This window comes from Podarcis pityusensis (genome assembly GCF_964106645.2).
Source record: "Podarcis pityusensis genome assembly, chromosome: 15".
Taxonomy (NCBI): domain Eukaryota; kingdom Metazoa; phylum Chordata; class Lepidosauria; order Squamata; family Lacertidae; genus Podarcis; species Podarcis pityusensis.
Window position 1 is genome coordinate 11614728 of NC_138040.1, and position 19190 is coordinate 11633917.

At 47.5% G+C, this 19190-nt stretch overlaps 1 protein-coding gene across 4 annotated transcripts in view; it reads right to left on the reverse strand.

Moving 5' to 3' along the window:
• The window catches only part of CLIP2 (CAP-Gly domain containing linker protein 2), an 88541-nt gene that overhangs the window by 13996 nt on the left and 55355 nt on the right, over positions 1 to 19190 (reverse strand). For 2 of the 4 annotated variants that reach the window (XM_080982841.1, XM_080982842.1), the window contains exons 5-14: positions 18658 to 18871; positions 15587 to 15784; positions 13556 to 13659; positions 12888 to 12948; positions 10681 to 10785; positions 5945 to 6889; positions 4706 to 4763; positions 3868 to 3951; positions 1456 to 1612; positions 128 to 287 (exon numbers count right to left, since the gene is read on the reverse strand). In XM_080982841.1, coding sequence (XP_080838967.1) covers positions 128 to 287; positions 1456 to 1612; positions 3868 to 3951; positions 4706 to 4763; positions 5945 to 6889; positions 10681 to 10785; positions 12888 to 12948; positions 13556 to 13659; positions 15587 to 15784; positions 18658 to 18871 — 2086 coding nt within the window. Of the gene's footprint in view, positions 1 to 127; positions 288 to 1455; positions 1613 to 3867; positions 3952 to 4705; positions 4764 to 5944; positions 6890 to 10680; positions 10786 to 12887; positions 12949 to 13555; positions 13660 to 15586; positions 15785 to 18657; positions 18872 to 19190 lie in introns of those variants that run through there. The other 2 variants (XR_013979834.1, XM_080982843.1) reach the window with 2 other exon arrangements.

Sequence of the window (19190 nt, forward strand, 5' to 3'; positions counted from 1 at the left end):
TTTGTCACCCTCAGTGGTGATACCTGGGGCGGTCTGCACCCACCACACCCCCCTCGCTATACCCCTGAGCCCTCCACCACAGCCCCCCAATGCTCTGGGCACCCAGCCCAGCTCTCCACCAGCTCACCAGGACGATCAGCTTTTCCCGGAGTCCCTTGATGTCGTCCTTGAGCTTCTGCTCCTTCATCCTCCACTCGGCTTTGTGCACCTCGCGACTCAAGTCCCGCTCGGGCCCAGGGGAGTGCCGGTTGGCTTCCATGAGCAAAGCTCGCAGCTCGTTCAGGCTCCTGGCGGGAGAGAGCCAGGAGAAAGTCAACAAGGAGGCTTTATCGCAGACGTTTTGCTAGTGCTCTCCACACACACAAACATTGGAGGTTTTGCTGGCGGCACTGTGCCCTTTCACTGTCCAAAGGCTGGGGGAGAGCTTTGCCAGGCAGCTATTCAAGGATTGTCAAGGACTAGTTAGACACAGAGGATTGGTGAGAGGAACCAGCTGAGGAACCAGCAAGGGAAGAAGGCTCATGGCCTTTTTGTTAGGTCTAACAGGTGAAGAGTTACCGAGAGAAGATAAAAGACTTTTTATGTACACAACAGCAGCAGCGAGAATGCTACTAGCCCAGAGATGGAAGGAAGGAGAAGAATGGCAGATGAAACTGATGGTTAATTACAGTTAATTAATAGGTAGATAATGGTAAAAGATGCGGGAAACTTAAATTTAAACATGGAATCCATGGAGGGAGGGAAGGAGGTCCGAAGGTTCAAAAGAACCTTGTATTTGAATGTTCGAAAAGGTTATGTTTGATATGTATAAAATGATTAAAAACCTAATAAAAAATTATAATCAATCAATCAATCTTTATTACGGTCCAGAGAGCCAACAAATTGTTACAAAGCAATGCACAATTCAGACAGCCTACCTCCAGGTTAAACAAGCATTTTGTTCAGACTTAAAGATAGGAATCATTGGTTCTTGCAACCACTGATAAAAACTTTGCCACTGCTAATGTTCTAGCGTTTGTCCGGTCTTCCAATAGGAACCTGACATAGTGAGCCTCTGATTTTCCTGGGAAAGGTACCAGCAAGGTTAATATCAGTTCAGCCCTGGCTTGCTCATATTTTGCACAGTGCAGCAAAATATATAGAATCGATGTCTTGAGCACACGAGCAAAGTCTGTCCTGGTAGGGAACTCCTCTCCATCTGCCGTCCAGCACTGCAGAAGGAAAGACGTTTAGTCTGGCTTTGGTGAATAACCTTTGGTACTGTCAGGTTTTTAATGTAAGGTGTTAATTTAAAGTCATGCCCATATTGTACTTGCATTGTATTTATAAAAAATTATAAAAAAAGAAGCCTCAGAGCCCAGGGAATTGGTGGTGGGACAACGATGAGTGGGTGAACTGGAAGAGGAGATATTGGAAGCTGAAGGTGGGGTTGCTAAGCCGACGGAGGAGACTGACCTTTCTTTCTTCAGCAGCTCCTGGCTGATGAGGACCAGCTGGCCAGAAGCATCGTGCGTTTTCCTAGACACCGTCTCCAGCTCGGCTTCCAGCCTCTTCTTCTCTTTCAACAGAGAATCTGCCTTCCTCTCGGTACTCCTGCATCTATTTTCCAAGGCTGCCGGACCAAAGGAAAGCGTGTGCGTTTGAGGGGGGTGGGGGGAGACAAGGTAAAGCAGACTCTCTCTCTCTCTCTCTCTCTCTCTCTCTCTCTCTCTCTCGGCAAGGCAGGACAACGCAAGCTCCTCCCTAAGACAGGGATCAGGAACTGCAGTGGTCCTCTGGATTATCTGCCGGACTGCAACTCGCAGCAGCCCCCGTTGGTCAGGGATGATGGGAGATGTAGTTCTGCAAATTTGGCAGCCCAGCCCTGTTCTTAAAGAGCTTGCAGTCCCTGCTCCGTGGCTGCCATGACCCTACTCTGACTTCCTCATAAGTGCAGCCCTTCTCAATCCTGCTGGAAATTGCAGAAAGTGGGAACGCTCTTGCAATCAGGAGGAGGAGCACCTGGCTGTCCAGTGTGAGAACAGGACAGATTATCTTACATTCTGATGTCATAAGCACCAAACCTGGCATTTCCCTGGAAAGACACGGATAAGGACAGAATGCAACCTTCAACATCCTGTCCAGGGCCCTCCCAACCAGAGGAGGGGGCCCTTTCACCTTCCTAAGAGGGCCAGTCCCTAGTAACGTCTCTGTCCTCGTCTATTCATCCCACACTGTCATCTGAGGCCACCATCTTGCTGAAGCTAAGCAGGTCTGGGTCTGGTTAACCACATGCATGCCCCCTTGAGTTCCATGATGGAAGGAAGGTGGAATATACAGAATTCTTGTCTGCGTTTCTTTCTTCTTCCTCCTCCCTCCCAACCCTTTTTCCTTTTGTGCTGTGCCTTTTGAGTTGTAACCACCTAAGGTTAGCACAATGGAAGAGAAGCAGGGTATTAATGCAACAGAACTAAATTCTCTTAGTTTTCTGTGTACTTGGGTTTGTACACAGGGCTGCATTTTTATCAGCAGAAGTATTAAATCAATGGTAGAGCTAATCTGAAACACTTTCTTTGGGGTTGGGTGTGTTTTTTAAAGGCTTCTTTCGTTCAGGCTGTTACAGCCATAGGGACTGCGAGAGACCATACTAGTGGTCAAACTCGTGGGAAGCTTTAAGGAAATTTGTATTTCTAAGGTTTGATGGCTCATGACATCAGTCTTTAATACCATAAAATTATACATCATTAGAAAGATAGTTCAATGCAGGATATAATGGAACAAACAGTGTTGGATTAGGGTTGCCATACGTCCAGAATTTTCTGGACACATCCGGAATACTGCAGTCGGCAGCAGCATCTGGGCAGTAATCGGAATAATGTCCGGGAAAATCCAGACGTATGGCAACCAGTGTCGGCGGTGTCGCTTTTGCCGATTTCCAATAATATTAGCTTAAAAACATCAAAGTTTTTGCCCCCCCCAAAGCTAAAATAAATAAATTCTGTCCAGATTTTCACTGTTTGAAATATGGCAACCCTATGTTGGATTATGTTATTTCTATCAAATGTTGCAGCCAAATAACCAGAAAAAGAAAGCATGTCTGCCTTGCGTAACCGGAAGTGGATTTCCTTAACTCAAAACTGACCAGTGACAGAGTGTAATAGCCCTGACCTGAATCCAATAGAAAATTTGTGGAGCCGATTAAAGAAACATGTTAGTCAGAAGTATCCAAGGAATAAAGCACCATTGATAGAATCAGTAATCCAATCTTGGCTTCACATTATAACACCTGATGAACTAAAATCCTTGGTTCGCTCCATGGGACATGGCTGCAGGGCTGTAATTGCAACAAAAGCTTCCCACATCAAGTACTAACAGAAACGGTGATGAAATAACCTTTTTCACAACTTTCTGTGTATAACTCCTTTTATCTGGCTATAACTTTTTATAGAATAAGGATCATTCAAAACCGTTTGTTGCATTCTATTCTGCCTTACACCGTCTTTCTGATCATGCATAATTTTATTGTATTATTCTAAAAAGAAACACAACACCAGTATTATGAGCCATCAAACATCAGTAATACAACTTTCCACGATTTCGGCCACTAGCACATACTAAAAGCTGGCCTTTCCTTCCAGCAACAACTGTCGGGTTTCGCACACAGAGAAGGTCCCGAGTTTTGCTTTCTCCCTGAGCTGCTTGGTTTCCATGTGCAGGCGATTCACATCAGTTGTGTGAGAGCCCTCCTCTCAGCTCTAAAGTGGTACAGCCCAGATGTAGATTCGGCCCCTCCATTAAAGTGAGGACTAAAATAGATGTCCGTCCTCGCCCCCCCCCCCCGCTGAAATTATCTGTCAATCTGACCAACACAAGCCTAAGCAAACTTACCACTTACTTGAGTCCTTAGCGTGTCTGCTTGGGAGACAAGTGATGACACCTCTTTATCTTTCTTACTCAGCTTGTCCTGGAGATCTGCAGGAGGATAAGAGGGAGTAGGGTCACCTGTTACGTTTGCAAGCTTATATTATTAGGGGCTTCATTTATTCATTTGTTTAAGGGATTAACACCCCAATTTTCACTATATGTCTCAATGCAGTTTACAGGCAGGGCCAGATTTAGACTAATGAGGCCCTAAGCTACTAAAGGTAATGGGGCCCTTTTATATGTCCAGCTGTCCTTTGTCAACAACCAATTGTCGATGTTTTTTGTGTTGAATATATGCTATATGGTCATCTATGGACCTAATAGGGATCTAAAGCCATTTGCACATGTTGCCATGCAACCAGTCCATGCAGAAAGTAGGCACCCTATATAAAGAAATGAGCAAACCAGTGATATTTTAGGGAGCAGACTAGCAGGCGGGGCCAATTACTTACACCATAGGAGCCTACACAACACAAAACCCTGTTGCTGTATGTAGGTTTTATTTAATTTGTTTTTTATCTTAAATTTTGGAAATGTACATCCAGGTGTTTTTTTCCTTTAAATTTTTTTGGGGGCCCCAAGAGAGTGGGGCCCTAAGCTATAACTTGTTTAGCTTATACGTAAATCTGGCGCTGCTTACAGGGAGGTGGGGAATAGCACAATTCGCAAAACTGAAAACATAGGCTCAAACATCAGAAGCAAGAAACATTAGAGTGACATTCATAACCTCCTGAAATTAAGCCAGTTTCTAGGCTGGCCTCTGAAACTTAACACAGCCTGTCTGATTTCTAAAGAGAGTTACCTTCCATGGTCTGCTTCATCTTGATCTTCTCTTCTGAAATGTCGTTGGTTTCAATCATCTGTAATAAACGGTAAAAACACGCAAACGTAAAATTTTCGGGTGCACCTTGGTTCATGCAAATCAAATGGAGAATGCGCACAACTGGCCATTGTACACATTCCCCAGACGTCAGAAGGATTGCGCACATATTAGGGAAAGGAACAGGGGACTGTGTACACAGCCTGGTCAGAAGCACCTAGGACAGGCACTGCCTTGCACAGTCAGGCCACTGGTCCATCTAGCTCAGTGTAGCCTACACTGGCTGGCAGGAGCTCTCCAAAGTTTCAAGCAGGACACCTCCCCGGAGCTGCCCTTGGGGACTAAACCTGAAACCAAGTGCTCTGTCACTGAATTACTGACCACCTATGTAAAAAGTAAGACTCTAGTCCTCATGGTTCTGAACAGGAAGTGCTGGGGACTGAGCATAGGGCTTTCTGACATGAAACTAGGGCTCTTTCCCGAAGGTGGATCAGGGCTCTGATAAAGGCAGGACCTGAAAACAGCCATTGTTGACCCAAGAGGCAGAGCCACCTTCAGAACAGCCTGCCAGTCGGCCGCCGAGCTATGGCTCTTCCTTACGCAGGTCTGTATTGCGCTATGCCATTTTCATTTGTTTGTTTGCTTCCTTGTCTCCCCAGACGCTGTCGCCGGCGTCCGCTCTGCCCCTGGACCCAGCACAAACTCCTTGTCTTTATTAGAGTTCCCACCTTACTTTCTCATTCTGCCTCTGCTCCTCCAAACCTAGCATTCTTTTAGAAGTGGAAGCATACGACAATAAACATCGCTTTCTATCTTGCATTAGGTTTTGTTTCATCTCGAAAAATAAAATCTTGTTTTACGGTTTATTGTTGTTTATATTTTGAATTGGATATATACGGGGGCACCAAAATCTTTTAAGTGCTTAGGGTCTCTAAAGGTTTTAATCTGGCCCTGCAAAGACAGGATGCGTAGCACGCAAAGCTCTGTCCTACAACAGAAGGGAATGTTTGGAAATGTCTGCCACCTGAGGCTGTTGCCTCACTTTGTCTAACACTAGGGACGGCCCTGGTTTAGAGAAAACATTACTGCCAGCTTCAAATCCTCAGTTGTGTGCTAACATCTTTGTAAATGCATCCGGGAGTTTTAAAGACAATTAAAAAGTGGGGGGTGGGTGAGGGGGTGGAGGAAGGTGCTGGAAATCAGCTAGGCCAGTCAACGTACGTTGGTGTGCTGAGAAGGATGAAGCGCTTCTGTGGACTGCAGCTTGTTCTCCAGCACAAGGACTTTCTCCTGCAGCCGCTGGATCTCCTGCTTGTTCTGGGCTTCCGTCTTCTGCAGCGTCTCGTAGTCCAGCATCTTCTTCTCGGCCAGAGCGATCTGCTCTTTCAGGAAAGCGATGGCCTGCGCCTGATCCTCATAGTCGCCGTGAAGCTTCTCCAGCTCATGTGCTCGGAGATCCGCGTCTCGGCACTTGTCCTTCAGGTCCTGCAGCTCCAACAGGTGCTGGTTGGTCTTGGCCTCCAACTGCTGCTTCCAGTTCCTGTCGCTCTCCTCCACCTCATCCTTGGCTTCCTGCACCTTCAGCTTCAGGCCTTCCTTCTCCTTGATGTGGACGGCCGTCTCGATGTCGTGCTTGGCCTTCAAGTTCTCCAGCTCCAGCTGGTGCTCCATCTTGATGCTCTCCACCACAGCCTTCAGCTCCACTATCTCCTTGTGCTGACTGTCGGGGCCCGTGTTCAAGGTGGCCTTGAGGTCCTCCAGCGACTTCTGATGGTCGGATGCCAGCGTGTCCAGCTTGGACTTCCAGTTGTCCATGAGGCCCATGTTCTCGTTGGTGGCCTGCTGGACCTTCTGCTTGAGGTCCACGATTTCCTGTGAGTACTTTTCGTTCAGGGCCTTCAGCTTCTCGATCTCTTGCTGGTGCTTCTTCAGCGTCCTTTCGTACTTCTCCTTCAGCTGGCTGCTCTCTTTCTGGTGCTCCTTGTTAGCGGAAAGCAGCTGGTCACGGAGGCGCAGGGCCTCCGTCTGCAAGCCGAGGCTGTGGTCCGGAGAATCCGGAGGAAGGGTGTCCTTCAAGCACTGCCTGAGTTCCTCCACCTCGCCTCGCGTTAAGGCCAGCTCCTCCTCCAACTGGAGGATCCGCGACTTCTCGGCCACCGTAGTCAGCTGGAAGAGTGGACGATAAAATAAACGCACATACGCAAAGTCAGCCCTTGCCTTTTCATACTTGCCCATTTCTTTTGGGGTCTTTTCACACCGTGTATCATAACGGTAATAATAATAATAATAATAATAATAGACAGCCCAATACATTTTTAGGCGCAGGTGGGGGAATCTGTGGCCCTCCAGATGTTGCCGAGCATCAGTCCCAGCCAGCATGGTCAGTGCGGAGGATGATGAGTGTTGTAGTATGGCAACATCTGAGGAACATAGGCTCTCTCCGCTATCCCTGTTTTAACTGGATGTCTGGTTGCGCCAGACGAAAGAGGCTAACGCAAACTTCATTTAAAAAGTTGGGAATTTGGTGGCAAAACTGAGCTGGCTGCTGTATGAAAAGACTCTCAGCAGAGGGAAGGCAAATGTCTAAGTACATTGCTAATGCAAACAGAACCTTCCTTTTGAGGTATGATTTGGTTTTTCTTCTTTTTTGCACCAGGGTAAGCATTCACACACACCTCTCTCTCTCTCTCTCTCTCTCTCTCTAAGAACCATGTCATTTTACAATAGCAGTAATATTTCTAGGTAAAGGATCCTTGCCACTGGCATTACACCGAAGACGCAAATTTAGGGATGGCTGTCAATAGCCTGGAAGAAGGAAAATGGGCTGGCTGGCACCCGGAACAGGAGAGCTTGGCATGGCATCATTTTGTCCCGGGTCCCATGTGGCCTATTACCAGCTGTGAAATCCCCCATCACTGTGGCTGGCAGGGTGTGCATGTGTACATATGGAGGCAAGCCATATATTGCCAAAAAAAACAACAACAAAAAAAAACAACCACCCCAAAACAATGGGTCCCTAGGAAAGGATTAGGCTGGGCCTCCCTTCCTTGCTTATTTTTAATTTTCTCCATTAGAATGAATTTAAATTTAACAATTATATACTGGCTGGCTGTTAAAAAAAAAAAAAAGCAACAGCAACCCTAAGCAGATTACAACAATACAATAGAACCTTGGTTGTCAAACGTAATCCGTTCCGGAAGGCCGTTCGACTTCTGAAACGTTCGACAACCGAGGTGCAATGGGCGGTCGAAATCCACTGAAAACATGGAGAAACGCGTCTCGGAAGCCATTCGACTTCCAAGGTGCATTTGAAAATGGAAGCATTCACTTCCGAGTTGTCGGCATTCAAAAGCTGAAACATTTGACTTCCGAAGTGTTCGACAACCGAGGTTCCACTGTAATTTAAAAGAAAAAATTGCAGTTATTAATAAAAAGTGGTATAAAAAAATATTCCAAAGACGGTGTCTGCACAATGGCAGCCTTACAGACAGACAAAACACAGAGGACTTTTTAAAAAGATTCCTTCCGCACCTGCAGTCGGAAGTGCTCACAGTTTTCCCACCCGGGTGCAACAGGCTCCTGAAAGCTCTCTCTCTCTCTCTCTCTCTCTCTCTCTCTCACACACACACACACACACCTTGCCCCATCAATCAACCTCAGTCTTTCCCACCTGTCAAATGGGAACAGCGGTGACCCATTGCACAGCCATCAATGAAAACATCAGCATTCTGCCCCACCCCAACTTTGGTCCCTTGCTTCCTGGGGCCAAAGGAACCCCTTAACAACGAAACATGATCCAGGTAACATCAGAGTTGCTTCTGCTCATTGCTAAGTTAACTTTGTCCCCTCTATTGCCACATGGCTTACCCTGGTGTAAAAGGGTGAAGTGCCCTTTTTTAAAAGAAAGAAAGAAAGAAACCAAGTCATGCCAAGTCAGTTAGAAGGAGCCATTAGCTGAGTTCGAGAAAAGAGTCAGGAAGGGTGCTTGATGCGAAGCGCGTTGCTGACCATGGTTAATGTTGAATGATGGGCTGGGAAGCAGCTGGCTAGCTTAATGCGGGGTACGGTAAGCAGCAGCATGTTTGGCTTGCGAGTCATGGTGAAAAGAAATGGAAGGAAGGCGCTTTCAGAGGCAGGAAATCTCAAGGAACAGATCTCAAACCAACCCCACCAGATCCACGCATGGCTGAAAACACAGAATTGCAGAGTCGCTTAGAAGTCACCTATTCCGCCCCCTCTTCCCTTCTTGTCCCTTTTCCTTTTGTGTCGTAACAGGCAAGAGACTGCCTTGTCCTAGGTAAGCTGCTCTAGGGGCCTTTTCAGCAGAAGAGTGGGCTGCAGGTGCTTAAAATGAATAAATAAAAGCGCACAGGAAAGAAGCTAACTTGGAAAGACCTCCACGCAGAAATTGAGAGTCACACAAGTTCCAAACAGCTCAGCAAGCCAGAGGATGGGGCAGAGAGGAAGCCTCAGAGAGGAGGCCAGAACTGGACCCAGGCGGACAGAGAACCAGAGACGCACGGCCTTCTTCAAGCACCCAGTGATACCCTGGCACCCAACACCACGTCCATTTTAACAGTTAAGCAAACATGCACCCAGTTTAATTTGCATTCCTGGATTCTGGTCCCACCACTACAGGAATTTGGTTTCAATGCAGAATTCCTGGGGCCCTGAAGAGCTCTGCGATGATGAAAGGACGAATACAGGTGGCCATTTATCAAGGAGCATGGACAATTAGTTGACATTCCAGCACGGCAGGGGGTTAAACTAGATATATAGCTGTCAACTTACAGATTTGAAAATAAGGGACCAGCAGCCTTGAAAATAAGGGATCAGCAGCCAAAACAAGGGATTTTCCAGGCACAGGTATGTTCAGCTTCTGAGCCCCTCCGAGTCAAAGGCAGAAAACCCAGACAGCAGCCAAACGAAGCCTCAAGCGGTGGTTCCCACAGCGCAGCAACCCGGCAAGGAATGCAGCAAGGAAAACCACCGTCACCTCTCTGCTGGGAAGCGCTGAGCAAAGGCGAGTCCCCAGGCAACGCGGCCAATTTGATCAGCACAAGGCATGCAAGCTCCACCCCCCAGTTGTTCTTAGACTCCTTATTGGGTGAGCAATGCAGCCAAGCAACCCAGTTGGAGCCTCCCTGCTCCCTGGCCAGCAGGGAGGGAGGGAGGGAGAGGAACTGCTTCCTTTGAAACCCAAGAAATTTAAGGGACATCATCAATAAGGGACAGCAGCGGGACACAGCGCTGGGATAAGGGACTTTCCCGCCAAATAAGGGACAGCTGACAGCTATGACTAGATGACCCTCGAGGGTCCCTTCCAACTCTACAATTCTATGATTCCATGGCAGAGCTGCTTGGGAAGCTGGTGGCCAAGGAATTCCAAGTCTCGTTCCCACCCCTCTTTTTGGGTCGGTGAGGATATACGGCGAATCATTTTAAAAACCCTTCTCCTCACTCCCCAGGTGGCAGCCTGTCAAGGAGGGTACAGACACACACACACTGCCAGATAAATGGCCCCCTGTATTCAGCCAGCGATTGATTATCGATTGGTTAAATCGGATGGCAAATGGCGGTTTGCTCCAGTCCCGGTGGTTATCATGTTGCATGAGAAGCTGAAGAACAGAAAACCAAAAGGAAGGGTTTGCCTTTTACAGACACGGAGAAGGCAAAACTGCAAAATGCAACCCTTTGCAGGGCGTTAGAGAGAGCGGGTGGGGAAGGGAGCGAAGAGGAAGAGCGGAAATTGCAAATATAATGTAATAAATGAAATAATGAAAGCTGAAGACCAAAACAACAGAAACGAAAACAAAAGTGGTTCTTTTGGGGGGGGAGGTTAAGGATTTGTTGGTATCAAAACAGATGCAAGCAATCTGATCCACAGGCATTGGGTTGCGTGGAGCAGGGCAGGATGAGACCGTTTTGCGGGGTGGGGAGCATCAGGGACAGATTACCCTAGAGTCCTCCAATCCTTTGAGAAGCTTTTCAGCCTGCGTCTTCTCAAACAGGAGGTTCTGCTCGAGCTCCCGTATTCGGGCATGCTCCAGCTGGGTCTGGGTCTGGTCGGGAGGAGAAAATAAAAGAAAGAACACGGAAGGAAAAGGGGGGAAATAGAACAAAACAAAAAAATTGGGAGAGGGAGAAAGAGAGTAGAAAACAGAGGAATAAATAAAGAGAACGGACAAGAGGAGAAGTGTAACGTCGTTATCTTCTCCAGCAAACAGGGCAAAGGAAGGCAGTTCACAAACAGGAGAATAAAGAGAGCGTAAGATCCATAAAGGCAGGGAAGCCCGCTCAAGCAAGAGGCAGCAAGGGGCGGCAACTGCCACGCAATTGAGAGACAGCTTCCGGGTCAACCCTCTGAACTGTGGCAGCACATATGGGCAGGCACCCCCCAAAAGTTGACAATGTAAATGTAAAGACACCCATCTCCTGATCCGAGATGAGACAACCTATCACTGCAAACTGCTGCCCTAGACAACCACCCGTCTATTCTGTATATTTATCTCCAGGTGCTCTTTCCTGAAGGTACCAAGCACAGAGGACCAGCTCTGTTCGCCCTGAATTGCTGGCAGCCCCTAATAATAATAATAATAATAATAATAATAATAATTTATTATTTATACCCCGCCTATCTAGCTGGGTTTCCCCAGCCACTCTGGGTGGCTTCCAACAGAACATTAAAATACAATAACCTCTTAAACATTAAAAGCTTCCCTAAACAGGGCTGCCTTCAGATGTCTTCTAAAAGTCTGGTAGTTGTTTTTCTCTTTGACATCTGGTGGGAGGGCATTCCACAGGGTAGGTGCCACTGCTGAGAAGGCCCTCTGCCTGGTTCCTTGTAACTTGGCTTCTCACAGCGAGGGAACCACCAAAAGGCCCTCGGCATTGGACCTCAGTGTCTGGGCAAAACGATGGGGGTGGAGACGCTCCTTCAGGTCCCACTGCACATGCAAAAAATTGCTTGCGATGAGAGCGTTTCGCTCCAAACCAGCCTCATCCCAGACCCCTCAAGACTGTCTCCATCCAAGAGTAGTAGAGACAAACCTGCCATTGCAGAGTACCATTTGACCCAAGCCCTCTCTGTCCCCTTGCAGCAATTCTCCCTCAGAGCTTCACGCACAGATGTAGTCAGCTTTTCAGAGAACCTGCCATTCTCAGCCTTGTGCTCCTCCTTCTATGGACCAAAGTGCCCTCGGTGAATCACGTTCACTTCACCTTTTAATCCGAGTTTTGCTTTGGGAATGCTGCACAGTTCCAAAGCAGTTTCGCCCTTCTTTAATACACTTAGGAAGTGGAAAGCATACAAACACCAAGCCAAAGTAGCATTTTCCAAATAGGATACACAAATATATTTTAAGTTCATAAATAAATGCATCCTGCTTTCCTCATTTCGAATTGACTCCACCCAAAAGTAGTTAGATTTTAATTAAAAATCCTTATAGAATGTCTCCTTATTGTATGTCAGCATGTTTAATGCTGTTGACAGTAAGTCTTTCTTTCCACAGGTGATAAGTTTGTCAAACTCAGAGTAGTTCTACTGAAATCAATGTACTTAAGCTGCTTAATTTCAGTCTATTTCGAGTGTGACTTAGTTTGATATCACCCTAACAGCGCAGATACACTTCCACTGCTCCTTCCCCCACTCAAAGGGACAATACAGTTTTACTACTAACCAAGACGCAGAACAAGACTTGTTTAAATAGCAGGCAAAACTGGAACAAAACTGGGAGAGGAGCAGGGCAGTGAGGGGGTACCCACCACAATCCAGAACTTGGAAACACTCATGATATGCTCTGCAATTCAATGTACTTTTTCCCCTCCCCTCCAGTGAAATAAATGCACTGAGTCTCCCTCACCAGAGAATAAAGGCTCCAAAGAGATCAAAACAAAACAAAACTCGCCCCATGATTGACCCAAAGCACAAGCGAGCAATGTCAGCTCTGTGGCACATCGTCCGAAAACGGTCCTTTGTGAAAGCCGTTCGGAAAACACACGTCCCAGCCCTGCACTTCGTCAGGCAGCAGCTAATCAATATAACTCTGTTTATTATTAAAACAAGGCTGGACCAGAAAGGCTGACAAAGGGAAGGAGAGACAACCAACAGTCGCGGGCAACTCAGCTCATGCCTTTTAAAAAGTGTGGGGCTGCCACAGATTACCTCCAAGTCTCCCTTCGTAATGGATTCTTCCTCAACGCGGAACTGCAAATCCTCCACCTTCCTGAGGCGGAAAAAAAGAAGTCAGGGAGGGGAAACCATTAGCATGAAGGTTGTATTTTTGGGGGGTGTTTAAAAAATCCTCTGAATCTCTCTCGCACTGATTAAGTAAAGCATCGTTACCAAATTTCTGAACGGCTTCCCGCGAGACATCTCAACGAGATTTGCAATATAATGACATACATAAAGCAGATAGAGACATAAAAACACTTGCATAAAATAACATTGAATAACCTATGAATAAAAAAACTGTTTAAAACAACAGCATCACATACATCAAATCAATTCAGATCTAGGACAGATGCCGCTTGGGTTTTAGAAGGCCTGTTGATAGAGGAGCCGAAAGAACAACAGAGAAAAGGGGCCTGTTTGATATGCAGTGGGGGGCTGGGGTTCCAAAGGACAGGTGCCAATCATGCTTGCAGGACTGAGTTTCTTTTGCCAGACAAATAAGTGAAAGCCAGCATTTCCACCCTCCTGTTTCTGTCAGGTTTCTCTCAGCATCCCTCATTGCTAGCCAGAAGTGCCATCACTAGCGCTGTCAACACCAAATCCCTCTGAGCAAGCAAGGGGGCTGTGTGTCTCACTGCCCCCTGCTCTATTTTGGATACCTTTTCTCCTCTTCCAGCTGGTTGAGCAACTCCACTTTCTCCTTCTGCGACCTGTCCAGCATGGTTCGCGCCCTCTGCAAATTCCCTTCTGCTTCAGAGATGTACTAAGAAAAGGAAAAGAAAGGTCCCAAAACAGGCAACACACAAACGGGCAAGATAGAGACTGCATGTGCACACACGCACACAGATATCACCGTTATATTTTTAAATATGGAAAGCACAATGCTGGTGGTCAACAAAAGAGGATTAAAGACTGTCTCAAGGCAAATCTAAAACAAATGTAGTATAAACACCAACAACTGGGAAACACTGGCCTGAGAGCGCTCCAGTTGGAGAACAGCCTTGACCAAAGGTGTCATGGGCTTTGAAAATGCTCAAACTCAGGACGCAAGGGAGAAACGTGCTAGGAGGAAGGCACGCTTGGCAAATCCACACCGTGATCAACTCCTGCCTGGGAACCAATGTCCCCACTGTGGAAGGATGTGTGGATCCAGAATTGGCCTCCGCCGTCACTTACAGACTCATTGTTAAAATCGTGTTTATGGAAGACAATCTTACTCAGCTACGAGTGATCGCCAAAGAAGAAGAAGATATTTTTAAATACAGAAATAGCAGAGGAAATAAATACACCAGGCATCTTCAGCATTATTTCATTCCTTCAGGAAGCTCAGAGTCCCTTCCACTGGGCACCTTGGTGGTCTCTGAGCAGGTGGAAACCTACAGAGCTTTAATAAGGGCTCAGTTCAGGACTAAACTTGAAGGTTCAGAGAGGTTCAGAGGGTGGCAACACGAGAACGGGGCCTTCTCTGCAGTGGTTCCCCATTTGTGGAATGTTTCCCCAGGGAAGTTTGCCTGGCGCCAACAGGAATGAGATGTTTAGAGGTCTGTGCTGGCTGCTGATTTGCTACCAGGCAAAGCTCAAGGTGTCTCTATTGGTAAATAAAACTCTTAACAGCTTGGGAACCCCTCCATGCTTGTGGGACTGCCTTAGCCTATACATGCCCAATTGACTGCTCCGATCTGCAGAACTGTCACTGTTGAAAGCAGCTCATAATAATCATTCTGAACTTGTAAGAACTTGATTTTTGAGTGCGGCAGTGCCTACATGTTGGAACTCCCTGCCTACTGGTGTCCTTTATTATTAATAATATTATTTTATTGATTAAATTTGTATACCACCCTTCGTCCGAAGATCACAACACAAAAATACAAAACATGAACAGAAAATACACCAATAAGCAAACCAATAACCCCCCCTCCCACAAAGACGTTTAAAAGGCCATAGAATGTTAATCAGCCCAAGGTCTGGTATTTATTGATATTAAATTTGTGTAGTGCCCTTCATCCAAATATCTCAGGGCGGCTCACAGCACAAAAATACAAGATAAAAACACAAAATACATAATAAAATAAGAACAAAACAATAACCCACCCCCATTGCACATATAAAAGGATATAAAGATGCTGTAGAATCATAGAATTATAGAGCTAGAAGGCACCACTAGGGTCTAGTCCAACCCCCGCAACATTGAATTCTTTTTACCCAACGTGGGGATCAGATCCACGACTCTGAGATTAAGAGTCGCAGGATTTAATCATTCATCAGCCCATGTCCTGACTGAAGAGGAACGTTTTTGCCTGGTGCCTAAAGGTATATAATAAAGGCAGCAGACGAATCTCCATGGGGAGAGCATTCCACAAATGGGGAGCCACTGCAGAAAAGGCCCTGTTCTTGTGTTGCCACCCTCTGGACCTCTTATGGAGGAGGCACACGAAGAAGGGCCTCAGAAGATGATCCCAGGGTCTGGGTAGGTTCATATGTGGAGAAACGGTCCTTGAGGTATTTGTTTTAATTATTAAATTTGATCCCTGGAATCTCAAGGTAGGGCAGAAAGAGATAAATCAATGGTCTGATTCGGTATAAGTTCGCTTCCTTATCCCACACAGATCAACAAAAAGCACTTCGTTCCCTGCTTGTGATTTTCTCATCCCTCTCTGCCAGCTCAGAGGTGGCCCAGGCAAGTCCCTTACCTGCTCGTGTTGTGCTTTCAAGATGCTGATCTCCTTCTCCACCTCGCAGATGCGGCTGGTTGCCTTGGCAACCTCAGCTCGCTCCAGGTCTCGCTCCGCCAGCAGCTGCTCGATGTGTTGCTGCTTCTCCTTCAGGGCCTCCTGCAGGGCTGTCGTGCCGGAGATCTTCCGGGCGTAGCGAGAAGAAGTTTCCGTCAACTGCAAGAGGAACAGGAGGAGGAGGGGGAAGGTTGGAGAAGCTCAGATGAGAAACACGACAGGTCCATTATTCGGTCCGTCAGCTTCGCGACAAACCCAACATCCAAACACAGGGAGCGTTCACATCATAGATTAAAGCACTACGATTCCGCTTTAAACATGGCTTCCCTCCCTCTGCCCCCAAAATCTAGTTCATGGCTAAAGGTAAAGGTCCAGTCGTGGCCGACTCTGGGGTTGCAGCGCTCATCTCGCTTTATTGGCCGAGGGAGCCGGCGTAAAACTTCTGGGTCATGTGGCCAGCATGACTAAGCCGCTTCTGGCAAACCAGAGCAGCGCACGGAAACGCCGTTTACCTTCCCGCCGGAGTGTTACCTATTTATCTACTTGCACTTTGGTGTGCTTTCGAACTGCTAGGTTGGCAGGAGGAGGGACTGAGCAACAGGAGCTCACCCCGTGACGGGGATTCGAACCGCCAACCTTCTGATCGGCAAGTCCTAGGCTCTGTGGTTTAACACCCCTATTCCCTTCATGGAGAATACAAGAGCCCACAAAAAACCTATTTGCCAGCAGAGAAAGTGGAACAAGTCTGCATTGCAATAGTAATATTTAGCACCAAGTTGTTGCATTTAGACCACATCCACATGGCAGCTTTGAAGCATCATTTGACAGTCATGGCTCCCCCCAAAGAATCCTGGGAACTGCAATTTGTTGCTCAGTGCTTAGAGTTGTTAGGAGGTCCCATTTCCCCTCACAGAGCTATAATTCCCAGAGGGAAGAGGGATGGATTGTTAAACTGCTCCGGGGGAAATAAATAGATCTTTGTCAGACACTGACAAGACTGTGAGCCACAGGCAAGCTTCACAAGAAAGTATATACCCCACCCCCTGCTCTGAAGCAGCCCTCCCCAAGCCCTCCAGAGGACACTGGTCTATGATTTAGTCAGGGTGGAGTAGTGGTTAAAGCGTTGTGCTAGGACCCAGGAGACCAGGGTTCAAATCCCCACACAGCCATGAAGCTCACTGGGTGACCTCAGGCCAGCTACCTACCTCACAGGGCTGTTGTGGGGATTAACTGAGGACAGGGAGAAGAACCATGTACGTCACCTTGAGTTCCTGAGAGGAAAAAGGTGGGGTATAAATGGACTCCCTCAGGACGTTGTGAGCTCTCCTTTTTAAGCAGAGGTTGGATGGCTATCTGTCATGGATGCTTTAATATCCCTGCATTGCGAGGGGTTGGACTAGATGACACTTGGGGAACCCTTTCAATTCTATGAATGTATGAAATGCAATACAGGTGGCAATCATTTTGCACAGGGGTTCTGTGAGCAGAGCATGCATAAGCCCACCCTGCCCTTGTTCTGCCATCTTCTGGGTCTAAAATGACCCACGCGTCGGCGGTCGCACATCAGTTAGATGTGTGCAAAATGGCCGCCGCCAGTAAATAAATCCATCTCTCTTCATTAAAAGAGGGGTTGATTGTTCAGCTGAAGGGAGGTGAGGACAGGTGACCCCACCTAGGCCCAAAGTCACCCCCCCCCCCCCAGCAGGCTCAAAGCTTCTCAAAGCTTTTCAAAATCATTTTCTCAGCAGCTAAGCATCTGCTCATTTGCTCTGCTGTTGCAAGGCAAACCGTTACTTTTATCAGTACAAGAGAGCTTCAAAAAGGCTAATGAATAGACTCTGTCAGAGCAGGCCTGAGAGCTGAATTTTATCTCATTCAGTTGCAACATCTTGAACACTCTGAAACCCCTTGGCTTCTCACCCCCCGTTTTCCTGGGAAGAGTCCCAAGACAGGAGCTTTCTGTTCATGCTCAAAGGAACTCATGGAGCAGGACTTCGGAAGAGGAGGAGAAAGGGGAGGGAACTGGAATATGCTCTGTGCACATGACTGTGAACTCGTGCTTGTTTTGTGAAGTATCACACTTGCTCCTTCTACCAGTTCATGGATGGTAGAAATAAAGCTTTTTCTCCGAAACTATTCCTTGAGTGTCTGTTGACTCCCATCTCCCTTTCCCGGGCGCAATATTTTTCCCACCCGAGGGCAAAGCCTCATAAGGCTACATTTCTTGGTGCGTTGGCCGGGAAAAACAGCATTCCCCGAGGATAAGGGACATGGGTCCAAGGCGTCCCTGCGGTGAACAGCTAGGATTGGCATCAGCAGTTCCAGTGCACATCCTGCCAAGTTCGTGGGAGGAATTGCCACCCGTTCCTGAGTGGAGACATTGCAAGGACCGGAGAAAAGCAACGGCCGAAAGAAGGTACCTCGAGGACAAAGGTAAGCTCCACAGGGTATAGGTGGGAGCAAAGAGGGCCTGATCAAGCCCCACCAACAGGGTAGAAGAAGTGCCACTGGTTTTAGTTTCGCCCAGAAGGAAGCAGTAAAGGTCTGCTGGGCCCCGGTCGAAGTCTAAGCGCTGCCGGTTGGGTTTGGTTTTTGGTAAAAAGGGGGATTGGGGGAGGTGCATGGGTTTCTGAATGTGCGTGTGGGAACACTCCAGTGAATGTTTTGAGTGTGTGAGACATTGGAAGCAACGTGTGGTCTGTGACTGAGTGAGAGAAATAACGTTAGGAGGGCGGAGTGTCCCAGTATCCCAGTGTCCAAGTGTCCCAGGGTCCCAGGGTCATGGAGAAAAAGCAGTAAAACAACTCCCACGATCCACCCCCCCTGCAATGTTTTTCCTAGCCACTCTGGGAACTACAGCTCTATGGGGGGGCATGTTTCCTAACAACTCTCAGCACCGTTAACAAACTACACTTCCCAGCATTCCTTGGAGGAGGAAGCCATGACTGTTTACAGTGGAATCATAGTGCTTTAAAGTTATGGTGCGGGGATGTGGCCCAAGCCCTCATTCCCGAACGGAAGCCACTCCTTACCAGCCCGCTGCGGCTGGGTCTTCCCCCGACGGAGGAGGCCACCGAACTGACGGAGCTGATGGAGGAGCTGCTGGGGCTGTGGGTCAAGGCCGAGACGCCCATGGCCATTCGCTTGCTCTTCTTGGCTTTGGCTGGGCTGGTGGACGGGAAGCCGATGCGGATGACCTTGTGGATGGGAGCAAAGAGGCCGAACTTGGGCGGGCACTGGAAATACCTGGAGTTGAAAAGAAAGGCGGAGGTTACGTTCCTGCTCCATGCTTCCGGATCCCCCACTTGGGATCCCAAAACACAGTCGGTCATTTTTGTCCTGATAGGCTTTCCCAGCTGGATAAATGGATCTTTGCCATGAGCACCTATCTTGTATTGCCCTCATTGTTTAATAATAATAATAATAATTTTATCATTTATTATATTTGTATACCGCCTCTCATCCGTAGATCCCAGGGCATCTTTGTCATCATTTTTTATTATCATTAATTAAATTTGTATACCACCCGTCATCCATAGATGCCATGGCGGCTCACAACGTAAAA